This window comes from Taudactylus pleione, unplaced genomic scaffold, assembly GCF_031769625.1.
Source record: "Taudactylus pleione unplaced genomic scaffold, aTauple2 ptg000685l, whole genome shotgun sequence".
In the NCBI taxonomy this organism is placed as follows: domain Eukaryota; kingdom Metazoa; phylum Chordata; class Amphibia; order Anura; family Myobatrachidae; genus Taudactylus; species Taudactylus pleione.
In genome coordinates, this window is record NW_028285087.1 from 814,735 (window position 1) to 829,370 (window position 14,636).

The 14,636-nt window shown below is 48.2% G+C and overlaps 1 protein-coding gene across 1 annotated transcript in view; it reads right to left on the minus strand.

Annotated features, from left to right (window-relative positions):
• The window catches only part of AFAP1L2 (actin filament associated protein 1 like 2), a 161,185-nt gene that overhangs the window by 47,219 nt on the left and 99,330 nt on the right, over positions 1 to 14,636 (minus strand). The window contains exon 5 of the mRNA XM_088456091.1: positions 3,432 to 3,522. Within this exon, the coding sequence (XP_088312217.1) occupies positions 3,432 to 3,522 (91 nt within the window). The remainder of the gene's footprint in view (positions 1 to 3,431; positions 3,523 to 14,636) is intronic.

A 14,636-nucleotide genomic window follows, 5' to 3' on the forward strand; every position in this document is an offset into this window, starting at 1 on the left:
TCCCAGCTTTTCCCAGCGCCAAGTTCCCTTGTGCTGAATCTGCGGCTCTGTATGCGTGCAAAATGTGCGGCACTAATGTCGCAGCCTAGTGTCTCTCGGCTTTTCGTTCATTCTGCGATGTGTTGAAGACTACAAATATTAAAAGAAATATATACGGTACGCTACTCCGCTTGTAGCGTCTCATCCAAGATAGGCGTCTGACGCCATATGCAGTACAGACGCTAGGGTCTGATACTAAGTTGGAAGCAAAGCAAAAGAGAGCAAGTAACTGTGCACCTTGGTAAAGCTAGCTGCGCTGCAGGGGGGGCAAATGTAACATGTGCAGGGGGATATAGATTTGTGAGGGGCGTGTCCTGGCTCAAATCTAAATAGCAGTGTATTAATAAAGTTTCCCAGTATCTATGGGCTACATGCAAAATACGCAAGTATTTACCCTGCAGGCAAAAAGAAGAAATTTATTTGCCCCCCTTGCATTGCAATATGGTTTGTTCCTGATACAAAGTTACTTTTTTTTGCCTTGCTTCCAACTTAGCCCCATCCCCCAGGTGTATGTGAGGACACATCTGTATCTTCTGCTACATTGCTACATACATGACCAGATGTAAATATTCATTACAAACAGAGCGTGTCCTTCACTTGCAGCACAGATACCGGCGGTGACCATGAGCTCAGCGCACATTATAATAATAACATTCTCTTCTCAAAGCTTGTTGGGTTTTGTCTTTTCTTAGTTAGCTGTGGAGAAAGGTTCCTGTAACAAAGCCACAGCAAGTCTAACAGGGACGTGCAGTCAGGGGAGGCATCATTAATTATCAAAATAATTACAAAGAAGATACTTATGATACATATTCTGTGTCATAAGCATCAGCTTTATATAATTCTAATCATTTTTACAGTGGAAATAGAGTCAAATTTGCTTGGGAGGCACCAAGAGCGGTGCCTCCAGCTGAGAATAGTAAATGAGATGAAGCAGGGGGCGAGGCCAAGCCGCAGGTAGTAAAAGCCCATTGAAAAAAAGCAGGAGGAGAGGCACCTATACAAGTGCCTCATTGACAGGGATGTGCTTAGAGCCCACATGAAAGCCGCGCTCCTACTAGTGAGGCAGATGTGATTGGGCATCAGATCCAGCACTGACAGTGACTGTATCCGGCTGTCAGTGCTGTACTCTGTGTCTGGGAGAGTGTCAGTCTGCAGGGCCCAGGCAGGCAGCATGTGAGGGTTTTACCTTTGCGGCAGGTCTGGCCTGCTCTCGGACACCGGCACATTCGCAGTAAGGAGCAGGCATACTGGGCTCCCAATATGTCTGCCTTCTCACTGCGTACAGGGATCGCGGGCGGCACCGGACAGAGCAGGAAGACGCCAGACAGGTAAGTATACATGTATAGTTATTAAACATCACTATATATCGCATCTATTTGATGCGATATATAGACCACTTTGTGTTGTACATGAATAGACCCCTAAGTGGATACTTTGTTGTCCAGGTCTTCCGTTAACTTAATAGCGCCGCACCCACTATTAGGGAAACTGAAGCCCTGGACAACATATTTAAATATGCTTTAGTGTTAGGTCTTAATAAATGAGATTTCTTTACATGAGTATAACACCTATAGCAAAAATCAATATATCCTGAGTTGTTTAGATACAGGTGAATGTATTTCTATATTGCTGTTGGCTTTGAGTCTCCCTGTGCTGTAAATGCTGCTGAGATACAGGGAATGTATGTTATTAGGTAACCTGCCAATTGAATGGTGGATTTAGGGTAACTCTTTCGGGTCTATATATACTACATGTGTGTAAATCTGGCTCTGATACCAGCCAGGGCCTCACCAGCCACTGACCTCACCGCCCGCCACCGGAACCTAATGTATGAAAAATATATAGTATAAAGCTGCACTATATGGGTACTCATCGGTCATATTATATAGACGTTCACTGTTGTGCTAATAGTTTGACATATGTTAGTTTTATAAAGCGCCTGAGATCAGCAGCAGAGCGCGCAGCGAGCCTCCTGCCTAGGGGGGACTGAAACGCGTTGGGGATGATGTATAGTGATTTGTTTGATATTTAATCTGGTCAATTGATATAGGGCCTGATTCAGAGCCGGACGCTATTTGCGCTCGCTCGTTCAGAAAAAGGGGCCGCTCGCTCTTTGCGGTCTGTTGACGCCTCTATGTGTGAGCGAGCGAACGAAACATGCGCTCACTATTTTGTAAAGACGCCCCCTGGCCGTTCGCATCATACGTCATCTCTGCTATTTATTAGATTAATCGAGTACATCGAAAGGCATCTGAACTGCTCACAGTGCTTGTGGTAGGATTTTCCTTCCCGCAATCATGCGAACAGTTCAGGCTAAGAGACAACCAAGTGACGTGGCCGATGACCATGCTTTGTTAATTATGCACACCCTTAAAACGCCCGTTTTGACCGTTTGGCACGCCTGCGTTCGGATCTCCACTCCCCGTTTTCAAGCACCTTCCCCTGTTACCACCCACAAACGCCTCATCCTGTCACTCAAATTAGCAGACACTCGCAATTTTGCGAGCGCTCGATTTCCAACCGCACTGACTGGTTGGCACATGCGCATTACGACCCATATGCATGCGCAGATGTACGGACATCGCTTGGAGCGAACGAGCGGCCGCTTACGAGCAGCTCTGAATCAGGCCCATAGACCCATATTTTGTACTTTACCGATGAGTAAATCTGCATGCTTTGCATTGGAAGACTGTGACATGCTGGTCCTGGCGCAAACTGGAATGTGCGCCATGAGCATTTCAATTGTATCTACGCTTATGACTAAAAGGACATAATTGGGCTGTAATGGGGAAAAGTTCAGAGAGAGAGAGAGGTGTATATTTATTAAAGTGAGAGTTTTTAGACATGGAGATGTTGCCCATAGCAACCAATCAGATTCTACTTATCATTTATCTAGCACCTTCTAGAGGGTAATAGCTGGAATCTGATTGGTTGCCATGGGCAACATTTCCACTCCTAAAAACTCTCACGTTAGTAAATATACCCCAGAGTGTCAGCACAACTGTGGGCTGCGCAGAGTTGTGCGTAAGCCTAGATATGACAGGCGTATCATTTGCGCCAAGCATAGACTGGAGAAAATGCGCCATGATGATGGCAATGAGTAGTCACAAAGCATAGGGCTAGGGGCCTGCAGACCGCAAGATGCGTCCTACTCTCTCTCTGCGTAATGGCGGATATACATGTTTACCTCCATGCGCGCAAATTGCGAGCATGTACATCTGATATGTACCCAGCATCAGGCCCTCAGTACGTAGGGGAGACGAGCAGCAGTACCATTATATATGACCTGAGAATGGGACGAGTCTCGTGCAGTAATGTAATAATGAGATTGATAAACATCATAGTTCCATTAATTGCATCCAATGCATATAAAACATCACTTCCTGAAATACCGTTCACTGCGGCGTCATATGGCTCCGCCTCCTCGTAGTAGCCCTCCACAGTCTCCGCCTTAGTGCTAGAAATATCCACGTTTTCCTGGATCTGTAAAATAAAGAACAGCAGCTTTTACTGTGTATATTCATCTAGTGCAGAAATCGGGGTGATCGGTATACAATGTATTACACCGTACACTATATTGCTGCCTGGCAGACATGTGCTGTATTGTTTGGTTATATCCTTTATGCTGAACACCCGCAGCCTGATTTCTAATAAGTACGTTATGTAGTTTGTCTTTTTATCCAATAATACGCTACAATCCACAGTGACCAGTATCTAGGCAATGGCACAATTAGAGTGTTTGCCAACACCGGTGTACTTTTCTATGGGGCCTATTCATCATGCGATATAGGCCTGTTGCACATGCAAACGTATGGTTTCAGTAACCGATGGGGCCGCCTACGGTAGTATTCATCAAATTTTTAAAAATTAAAGTTTTCAGAGTTTACGGCGGGAGCCAACGCCATCTTCAGATAGCGTTCCTATGGGAAGAAGGTCCAGGGTTGCTAAGAGGGACCCGAGCGGCTCACCACACCGCCTCTGCACTGCCAGACCTGCGGCCGTGCACATGTGTTGCGCAGTTGTTTGGTGCTGGCCTCTGGTCATGCATGCACACTGGGCAGACCTGGCAGGGGCCAAGTAACACGGCTACTTGGCATCGCGGGGACGGCTGCTTTTCACTGGGCCATGTGTATAAGGTGATAAAAGTGCTGCGCAGTTGTTTGGTGCTGGTGGCGGTTGGACCACACATGGTGCAGCATAACCAGGTCTAGGTTTATTAAACCAGGTATAACAATAAGTAGCATATGACACAGGGATATAACAGGTGTGTAAATAGTACTACTGCAGCCTGGAGCATTAGGGAATTGCTGGGTGCTGTAGTGCGCCGGGTCTGTGTGGTATGTGCTCCGGTGTAAGGTAGCACCAGCCCCACTAATATAGCAGTGGGGATACAGTGTACTTGTGGGCTCCTAGTAGGCTCTGCAGGGCTTCTGTCATGGGAGAGTCTCAGAGGTGCGTCCATATGCAGAGAGCGCCAGGAAGGGAAGGTGCGCAACTCGCGGCCCCTGATGATGATTGGTAATTGCTATTATCCATATTATTTACCGTAGGGAGTTTATTATTCTGCAGCACTGAAACATAATGGAGACAAACAGGTAGGGATGCGGAGATGGGATAGCGCAGAATACCCTTCCCTCCAACATGACCCGTTCCATTAGGTACAAAACACTCTGCTCCTGGACTTCCCACCTAATGTACGAGTACAGTCACCTGTGTTGAACTAGGTACTTGATGAGACAGGTATTTCAGCACAGGTGTCTGCAATCAATTAAACGGGAAGTCCAGGAGCAGAGAATTTTGTACCTAATGGAACAGGTCATATTGGAGGGTCTGTAATACCCCCTTCCTAAGATGGCGTGCAGCCACGCCCCCTCATCATACATACTTTATTCATAACGCTCCTTACAGCCACGCCCCCTAATCATACATACTTTCATGACGCTCCTTACAGCCACGCCCCCTCATCATGCATACTTTCTTCATGACGCTCCTTACAGCCACGCCCCCTCATCATGCATACTTTCTTCATGACGCTCCTCACAGCCACGCCCCCTAATCATGCATATTTCTTCATGACGCTCCTTACAGACACGCCCCCTAATCATGCATCTTTCTTCATGACGCTCCTTACAGCCACGCCCCCTAATCATGCATCTTTCTTCATGATGCTCCTTACAGCCACACCCCCTAATCATGCATATTTCTTCATGACGCTCCTTACAGCCACGCCCCCTAATCATGCATATTTCTTCATGACGCTCCTTACAGCCACGCCCCCTAATCATGCTTATTTCTTCATGACGCTCCTTACAGCCACGCCCCCTAATCATGCATATTTCTTCATGACGCTCCTTACAGCCACGCCCCCTAATCATGCATACTCTCTTTGAGAGGCACCTGACAGCCACGCCCCCTACCTGCATTGGGGCCCACTGGAGCTGAAGGCGGCCCTGTAATCTGATATAACCTGATAACTACACAGGACCACAGAAGATGAGTGAACTAGCAGACACCTAGGTGCTGAGTTGATAGAAAATGGGCGTAACTTACTATTTACAAAAATAATGTGTATATAAAAATAGCGTATTTCCGCACAAAAGGCGATCTGTACACGTCTTATATGCATCCATCTCTGTATCGGCTGCATATGCACCTGATTACGGCTATTTATCAACATCAGCATACAAAGGATACACCTCCTAACAGGCGTATATCTTATGGGCATCATTTCTGGACGGCATGAGCCCCCTTACAAACTTTGCCCGGATCTGCAATTGCACTTATGCCTGCGTCCATAGAGAAATTGCGTACAATACGCTACTCAAATTGTCAGTACTCGCTCCGCGCCATCCACAATATTTCAGTAAATGTTACCGTGTATGAGGAATAGAGACCGTTCACGCTTGGACATATAAATATGACACATTGGCCGATCGTCCCCCCTCCGCAATTCTTTAAAAACAAGAGGGATGTTCTCCGCTCCTGCTCTCTGCTGCAGTAATCTCCATCCGACGAGCGCCAGGACCAGTGCTAGAGTGTATATTGGGGGAAATGAAGGAAGTGGATAATAGAGCCACAAGGCGCGTAAGGGAAACAGGCCTTTGAAGTGACGCCAATCGCAGGAAACCCCCCATTGAGCTCCACAGAGGAGCCCCCCTCCCCAGATACAGAACTAATGACTGCGGGGAAAGTGACGGAAGAGTCCAAGAAGGGAAAGTCTGAATGTTTTATATCACAGATAACAAGTGACATGTGTACACGGGGCTTCTAGATCGCATTCCACAACCTATCCAGAAAGACGTGCATATATACCAAATATATAACATGTATCTTCCTCCCTGAGATTCCTGCCAAGCTTAAAGCTCCGTTCACCACTCCGGTGCCATTAAAGGGCGGCTACACCCGTCGCACAAGAGGTCTGAAGCTAAAAGAAAACAAAAAACATATGTTATTGTAGCAGACTGTTCAGTTCCCCATCACTGAGGCTGGTGCTCCCATACTGACGCTGAATGCGCCCTGGTCTTATCATTGGCTTCACCACAGGATGCTGGCCTTTAGCACCCGACATTTCAGTCACGGGGCAATGTCCTTCACAGGGCTAAATGACGGCATGGGCGGTGTGCACAGGGGAAAATGTTTCCCCCGTTATTAGAGACTTACTGCAGATAGGATTTGCTAGATACTCTCCTAAAATTTGCACCTAGGTATTTCTGAATGTCATAGGCAGCACGGTGGCATAGTGGTTAGTATTATTTCCCCACAGCGCTGAGGTACGGCCCTGACACTCCCTACCAGATGTACACAAACACACACTACTGTATACACAATAACAATAGTATTAAGGGTGTAGTAGGTATTACCACCGGCCCCATGGCCGGCGGTTCAAATCCCGACAGCAGCAGCCCGACAAGGGTGAAGATACCAATCATCTGTAAGGTATCGCTAACCTAATTCCTCCCCCTAACCCTCCCTTAGGGGTGCCTAACCCTAAACCCCCCTCTAAGTGCCTAAACCTAAACTCCCCTCCCCGGCTGCCTAAACCTAAGTCCCTCGGGGGGGGGGGTGCCTAGCCCTTACCCCTCCCTTCCCCTAGCCTAAACCTAACCCTTCCTGGGGGTGCCTAACCCTACGTCCCCCCGGGAGCCCTAAACCTAACCTCCCCCCCCCCCCCCGCTGACCGCGCCCGGCTTACCTTCGTTCGGTATGCCGGGCGTCAGTCTTCCGGCGTATGGTTAATGACAGGCGTCGAGATTTCGATGCCTGTCATTAGTACCACGCCGGGATTAGAAAGTCTGGAAGCCGGCGGTCGGCATTTAGACTGTCGGCTTCCAAACTACATCCCAGTATTAATGACACCTGCCCTGACAATCTGTAGCACCACAGAGATAACCGTATGCGCAGCACCAGGAAGGCGTTTTACAGCGCTGAACTTTTCCAACCACATAATAATTGTAGATGAAACGGTCCCATGCTGCCAGATAACAATATATAGCATATACAGTATAAAGTGTAGTAGCATGGGAAACATTGTTTCCATGTTAGACCTAAGAGAGTTCTCATATTTACAACACGCTGACCTGGGGGCAGAGGCCCTGATTCAGAGCCGGACGCTCTGACAGAATCTGAATCAGGGCCGGGCTATTTTTTTTTTAGAACGGCCTCCAGGCCGCTCGCCTAGCTGTTGGTGACCACCCACAGCTATAGCGAGCGGCCAGGAAGACCATCGCGACCATCGGGCTTGCGACGAGACCCTTGTGGTAGGGTCTCGTTGCCGCAAGCCCCAGAGATATTTCGGCTCAAACAGAGCCGAAATCTCTCCCACTGACATCACTCGTGATGTCAGTGGGGCCGCCCCCAAACGGAGGCGTTCCCATGGGAAGCCACTCCCCCGGCCCGCCCACCAAAGGGACCCCTACCACAAGGGTCTCGTTGCAAGCCCGATGGTCGCGACGGTCTTGACCATCGCAACCATCTTCCTGGCTGCTCGCTATAGCTGTGGGTGGTCACCCACAGCTATATGAGCGGCCAGGAGGCCGCTCTAAAAATCAAGAAGGACGGCCCTAATTCAGAGCGAGCGCTCTGTCAGAGCGTCCGGCTCTGAATCAGGGCCAGAGCCCTTTAGCTGACGGAAAGTTTAACTTTCCTGACCCATATCTAATGCATACTTGCCAACTCTCCCTGATTGTTAGGGAGACTCCCTTAAGTACTGTAGTAATAATCTCCCTGACTCCCTGAAGAACATAGCAATCTCCCTGATTGCACCTTACCCCATACATGCCTATTCTCTCGGATGTCGCAGGAGACTCACGATTCTTCGGGTAACCCCCCGCACCCCAGGAAGAGTAGGCATATCCTCCTCATTCCGCCCATTTCCTTGTGAAGTGGGCCGGACGGGAAATTTTCGGGTTTGCGAGTAGGAGGCAAGGCTAAAATTACACGAATTACGTAATTTAGATCTGCCCCCTGCTCGCGGACCCACAAGTCGCGGTCTTTTCCGGCGGTGGGGTGGGGCCTAATGACGTATACAGTCTGGCCCCAAAGATGTCACAGAATCTCCTCTCCGGGGGTTCTCCCGGGAAGGGGATTTAGAATATCGTCAAGTATCCTTTACCCCCCATTATGAAGCACCTGGTCTGAACATTGCTCATGTGGGAACGCCCCGTGACAGCACCATTATGCCCCTCCATTACAAGTGGTTATGTGCTTAAAAGGGCCTGATTCTGGCTCAAGCAAAAGTGGAAATGCGGATAATTGCGTGGATTTTAACACGCTGCGCATGCGCCAAAGAAAGAAATCGGCATCTGCGCGGGATCAGGTATATGCACGCGGGTGGAAATCATTAGTGCCTAAGGATTGATCCATCGATTAATGGAGAACAGTTTCCGGATAAAGGGAGTATCTGGGCGGTGACCATGTGAACGCATTGAAAAGTTCCGTCTCAGGGGAGTGTCGTGGGCGTGCAAAAACACGTATGTAATCTGTAAACGGGCGTGTATTCACCTCCGCATCAGGCCCACAGGGATTATTCGGGCAGTCGGTCCACACAAGTCTTGTCACATGCAATATTTCATCATTTATCTCTGATCCCCTGTTTGTCTCTCTTCAGCTACTGTAGAATTTTATTTTGTTCTATCGTTCCTGCTCCAAAACTTTTCATTGTTTATCAAGCTGACAAATTAATCTGCTCATTATTTAAGACAACATTGTTTTACCGCAGTCATTTCCTCAAAACTAGTTGGAAACATCATTTATTAGTGGCCTAAGGAGGGCTCGGGGAGGGGAGGGGGACGGGGGGAGTGTGTGGAAAGCGTTGTAGAGGTCATCTATAAATGTCGCTGCTGTAAATACAGAGTCTGTTTGTTTCCTAGGGTTAGAGGAACTGTGTGGGAATGGCGAAGTCTATGAAAGTTGCATTATAACCGGTGGATGAGAACTGACCCTTCCAGATCAAATCACTGCATGTTTCCCCCCCCCCCAAAATGAGTCACCGTCCGCCGCGTCCAACAGTTCACATGGAGAGAAAGGAAAATAGGGACAGGTCCATCTTCTTTCCAGCGAAATGCAGAATTTACAGGGGGCCCCTGTGTGGATCGCCGGCCTGGGTCACCCCACATTCTGCATGTGGGAGCTTCTCCTTAGTTCCCCCACAGTTTCCTGTATCCCCTTCTGTCCTGAAACAGGGACGACACCAGAAAACTTCCTAAGTGTCCTCAATGTCTCTATCTCCTCTGGGAAAGTTTAACTTGAGTCTGTCCTGTGAGATGACAGGGGGGAGTGTGCGCAGAAATGTGACCCCGAGCGTTTCATCCTCCAGCTTCCAGAATCTATGTAACTCTGGACAAGATCAGGGGCTCTTAGATCTAAAATAATGTAGGGAAGCAGAGATGGCTGCTCCGCCCTGCTCCCCCACCCACGTACAGCGTCCCAGGGGGCATGAGAACCACAAGGCGTCTAAACCATAGATAATTGATTTGCCCATTGTAAAATGGTTCCCCGCAACATGACGGGCTTTAATGTGGTCATTAAACTCGGCACTATACTGGCGCGGTGTGTGTTACATGACAAGTGCTATCGGTAACCACAGACGTTCTGCTGTTCTATGGGACATAGGAGCCCATTCAGACCCGGACGCTAAGCTGCGCTCTCTCGCTGCTGTCAGGGCCCGGGTTTGCAGATTCCACGATCGCACTGTCTGGTGTAAGGACGCCCTCTATGTCCTCGAGAACGACGGCAGAGCGAACGCACGCCAATATAAAGACGCCCACCTTCTCTCTTAGCACACATCTCCAGGAAGTGTGTGATTAATCGGTGACATTGAGAGCCATCGGAGCTGTGCGCAGCGCTTGAAATAGACGCTACCCCACCGCAAGCACTGCGATCACTGCTGGCTGAAATACAACCAAGTGACGTGTACAATGACGCATCTTTGCCAATTATGCACACAAATAAAACACCGTTAATACGCCCAGACACGCCTGCGTTCGCACATCCACTCCCGCGTTCACAAGCACCTTCCCCTGTTACTACCCTCCAGCGGCGCTGTCACTCAAATTAGCGACCAGTCTTTGTGTTAAGTGAGCACGATTCCTAATCGCAATGACTGATTCGCGCACGCGCACTGCGATGCATACGTATGCGCAGACAGGCGACAATCGCCCATAGCGTGAGACCGTGGCTTTGCGTCCGGGTCTGAATCAGGCCCATAGAACCAAAGGCAAGAAATATAAAACAGTGGCTGGCAGCACAAACCGGTGCGTTCATGTTTTTCAGGACTTGGCGTAATTAAATCTATCAGACCAAGGGGCTTATTTTAAAAGTAGTTTTACGGTTACTGCTCTGAAAAGCGCCCATTTTTGAAGGATTGCTGTTTTAAGTATTGGGGACATTTTTTATGAGGTTAAAATAGCTAATATTAGAGATATCTGTAGCGGTTTCTCCGTGTTTGATCGCAAAAGCGCTCGCCATGGCTTTCTATAAGGATTACAAGATGGCCGATACCAAACTCCGAGCCTAGCCCCACTTTTTTGGGGGGATATCTGGAAATATGATTTGATAAATAGGCCCCTTACTGTTTGCAGGGACGGGCTCTTATCGGAGCCACGGTTCTGGTAAGAGAAATGTGGTAAACTGTAAACAAAAATAATTTCTCATTGCGTCGATAAGAAATGATACTTAAGGGGAGACCTTTGGTAATATTGGTGAATCGGCACAAAGATATGTAAATATAATACCAAACCTGTGGTGAACAATGAGCGATACAAGATGGCTTTTCATAGCAGGTCAGTTTGTCCCAGTTATTTATCCACATCTCCTACAGTTGAGATCTGTCCGCAGCATCTATCCTCATGGTGCACTTATTTCTTACATGATGCTGTATTTCTGGGAACGCGGGAACATGGCCGCCAAAACAAGCAAATGTCAAACACTTTCCCACAAAACTATGCAGGAAGACACAGCAATCTGAGAGAGGAAATACAATGACAACATGGCACTTTCAGAAACTTACTGCCTAACAAAAACACAATACGGACCGTGTCACAGCCTCTAACTAGCGATGAGCAAATATCCAGCCTTATAATGTGCAATCTAACAACGAGTCATTGGCCTAACTGCACATTTTTGAGAAACCGGTTGCTGAAAAGCAATTTAATGTAACAAAGAGCGTTATAGATTTATAGATGTAATTCTGACAATTTGTTCTGCACATTGAATTGTACCTATTTCCCCCCCATGCCCAAGCCAAACTTACACCGTGTTTGTAACTGTTTATCTCATGTCGCTTCTGTTTTCCACCATTGGGTTTGCCTAGATCTCTGAATCAGGCCCTCAGCATCTTGCATTGATGAGTTGATGAGTATGGATGGCTGTGAGTAACCGATGGTTTGTGTAGCCATCAATGCTCTCAGCCCAGATGATTTTTCCATTGAAATCTCGATGGTTGCCACCCAATACCGTAACCAGGCACAAATGCTCCCTGCACCCATACACCCCCTTCACATATGTGATGTTATGAAGGGGTGGCCGGGACCTGGAAGCTGAGCACCAATATACAGGTGCCCGGGGCAGCGGGATCGCTCGCACACCCCTAGTTATGGCTCTGTTGCCACCATCGATGGCTGGAATCGGTCTGAAATACCACCGGCCGCATGGTTCGATTCCCGGCAGCGGCAGCCCGACAGATGGACAGATCCCGGCAGCGGCAGCCCGACAGCGCTGGAAATCCCGATCGTCCTAAGGTAAGTATATACTAACCTAACCCCCCTAACCCTCCTTAGGGATGCCTAACCCTAACCTCCCCCCCAAGTGCCTAACCCTAATCCCCCCTCTAAGTGCCTAACCCTAACCCCCCCTTCCCCGTTGCCTTAACCTAAGTCCCCCAGGGGGGTTGCCTAACCCTAAGGCCCCCCCGGGTCCCTAAACCTGACCCTCCACCCTGCGGCTGTTCGCTCGCGGTGCTCGGCATCCCTTCGATCGGAATGCCAAGGCGCCTGTCTGCCGGCGTCGGTTAAATGAGCGGCGTCTACATCTAGACGCCGGGCATCTCACCCTCGCTGGGATATGACAGTCGGGAAGCCGGCTGTTGGTATAATGTCAGCCGGCTTCCCGATTGCATCCCCGATGGCTTTGTTCCGATTGATGTTTAGTGACCTAATTGCTGCTGCACACACCTCAAGGTCAGCAGCAGTGCTCAATATCAGAGGCACTATCCCCATCACATACGCAGGTGCATGAGTGTACCATCAATGGCTCAAACCACTGAATGGTTTACATCGTTAGGCATGTAACCATGACAGCAACAACTTGATCCAGCCCCTCCGAGGGCCATCCTCGGTCCAGAGACTGGGAGGTATTGTGTATGTGTGCGGTGTTCAATCCAACTTCTAGATCCCAACATATTCCGGCAGGGCAACATATTCCGGTGGTACGACCTATGCCATGGCACAGGGCACCGCAGGACAGGGCTGCGGGCGCTGGTTGGGCCTATCAATTTTCCTGTTTATTATCATTCTCACTTGTAGCTTCCACTTCTTTTATCCCAGCATCTCCTGGCCTCTCCTATCTCTTCCCTGACCCTTCCCCATGAGGCCATGGCCCTTTTTTGGGTGCACTATCTTAGGTCCCTATTTTAAAAATGGAGGTAAGGGGGCACCAATGCTCTTTCTGGCACAGGGCACCAAAAAGTCTAGTTACGGCTCTGTATTCCGGAAGTGATCCGATCCCTCAACCCAAGAGGAGAACATTGAGGTGTCACCCCAGCGAGGCTTCAGTCACTGACTACCAGGAAATCCCCCGTAATGATGTAACGTTGCACAGAAATGTACAGTAATGATTTATCTGTGCGGGGCAAGGGGTGGGATTATTATTATTTTACTTAACTTAATAAAGAATATAATTTCATTAGCCCTTGAATGTTCCTTTAATTGGGAACAGGCAGCAGGCAGTCCCAGCTACAATAGACTGTTAAATTTGCATGATAAATGTTAAAACAAAAAATGCAGCCATTTGCTTATTCTAATTCTCTTCCCACGCTGCTCTTGGAGAGATTCATGTAATTCCAGGCATGTTTTTAATTTCACAGTATTAAGTAGCAAATGCCTCCTTTTTTTTTTTGCTTTATTATCAGAGCAATGTTGATGTAGTTCAGGAAAAAAAAACTATATTTTCCCCTGAAATGTGACATTAATAGATTTTATCTAAACTATTCTGAAAAAACTGTTACTGAAGCACTGCGGTAACTTATCCATAACATTCAGATGCCACGTCATCAGCCGGCAGATGCATGATTCCTGGGAATAAATTGATAATGCTTAAACTTTCTATCATCAGATGATAGATGTGACCCATAAACTTAAACTAAACTTAACTAAAATAAACACATGAGACCAAGTTATGCCGTTTAAATTAATTGGTCAGCTTTATTTGGTTACAAGGTAGGTATGGTGGCAGGAGAAAGTACGGCAAAAAACCAGCGTCCACTTGTCTTAGGCCAAAAGTATATATCACAACTTGTGAGGGCCGACTATCCCAGACAAGGGTAAGTGTGATCTTAAAACTTGCAAGGGCCAACTATCCCTTTCAGAGCAAGTGATGCGGCCCCAACACCCATGCCAATGCACCATTCATCCTGCTCGGTCGAGAGGTGCCGCCGACCCCAATAGGGTGAAATCAGCCTATCAGTGCATTGAAGGGGTGCGCACCGCTATTACTGCCGCAAGATGGACGCTTCAATATTGCCGGTCTTGCCCTGCTATGAAATAAAGCCAACAAAAGACACAATAGGGGAGGGAGGGTGGGAGATCAAATTCAAAGAGGCAGATTTTACCACAGCAAATTCCCTACGCCCTCTCACTTAAACACGCCCCTTGACCTATCGCCCTATCACATCTGCCCACCTGCTGTCAAACAAACAAACAAACATCTTTAACTTTATTAACCCCTTCTATCCCTGACTAGAAGTTTATGTGCCGTCGGTTCTAGCCCTAACCTCCGTTATATTTCTGGTAGAAGGGTGTATTTACTCCAGGTCCTAGGTACGGTATGCAGTCAGGAAGCTCCCGACAGCCGGCCTCCCGACTGCTTAATCCCAGCGAGGGTTA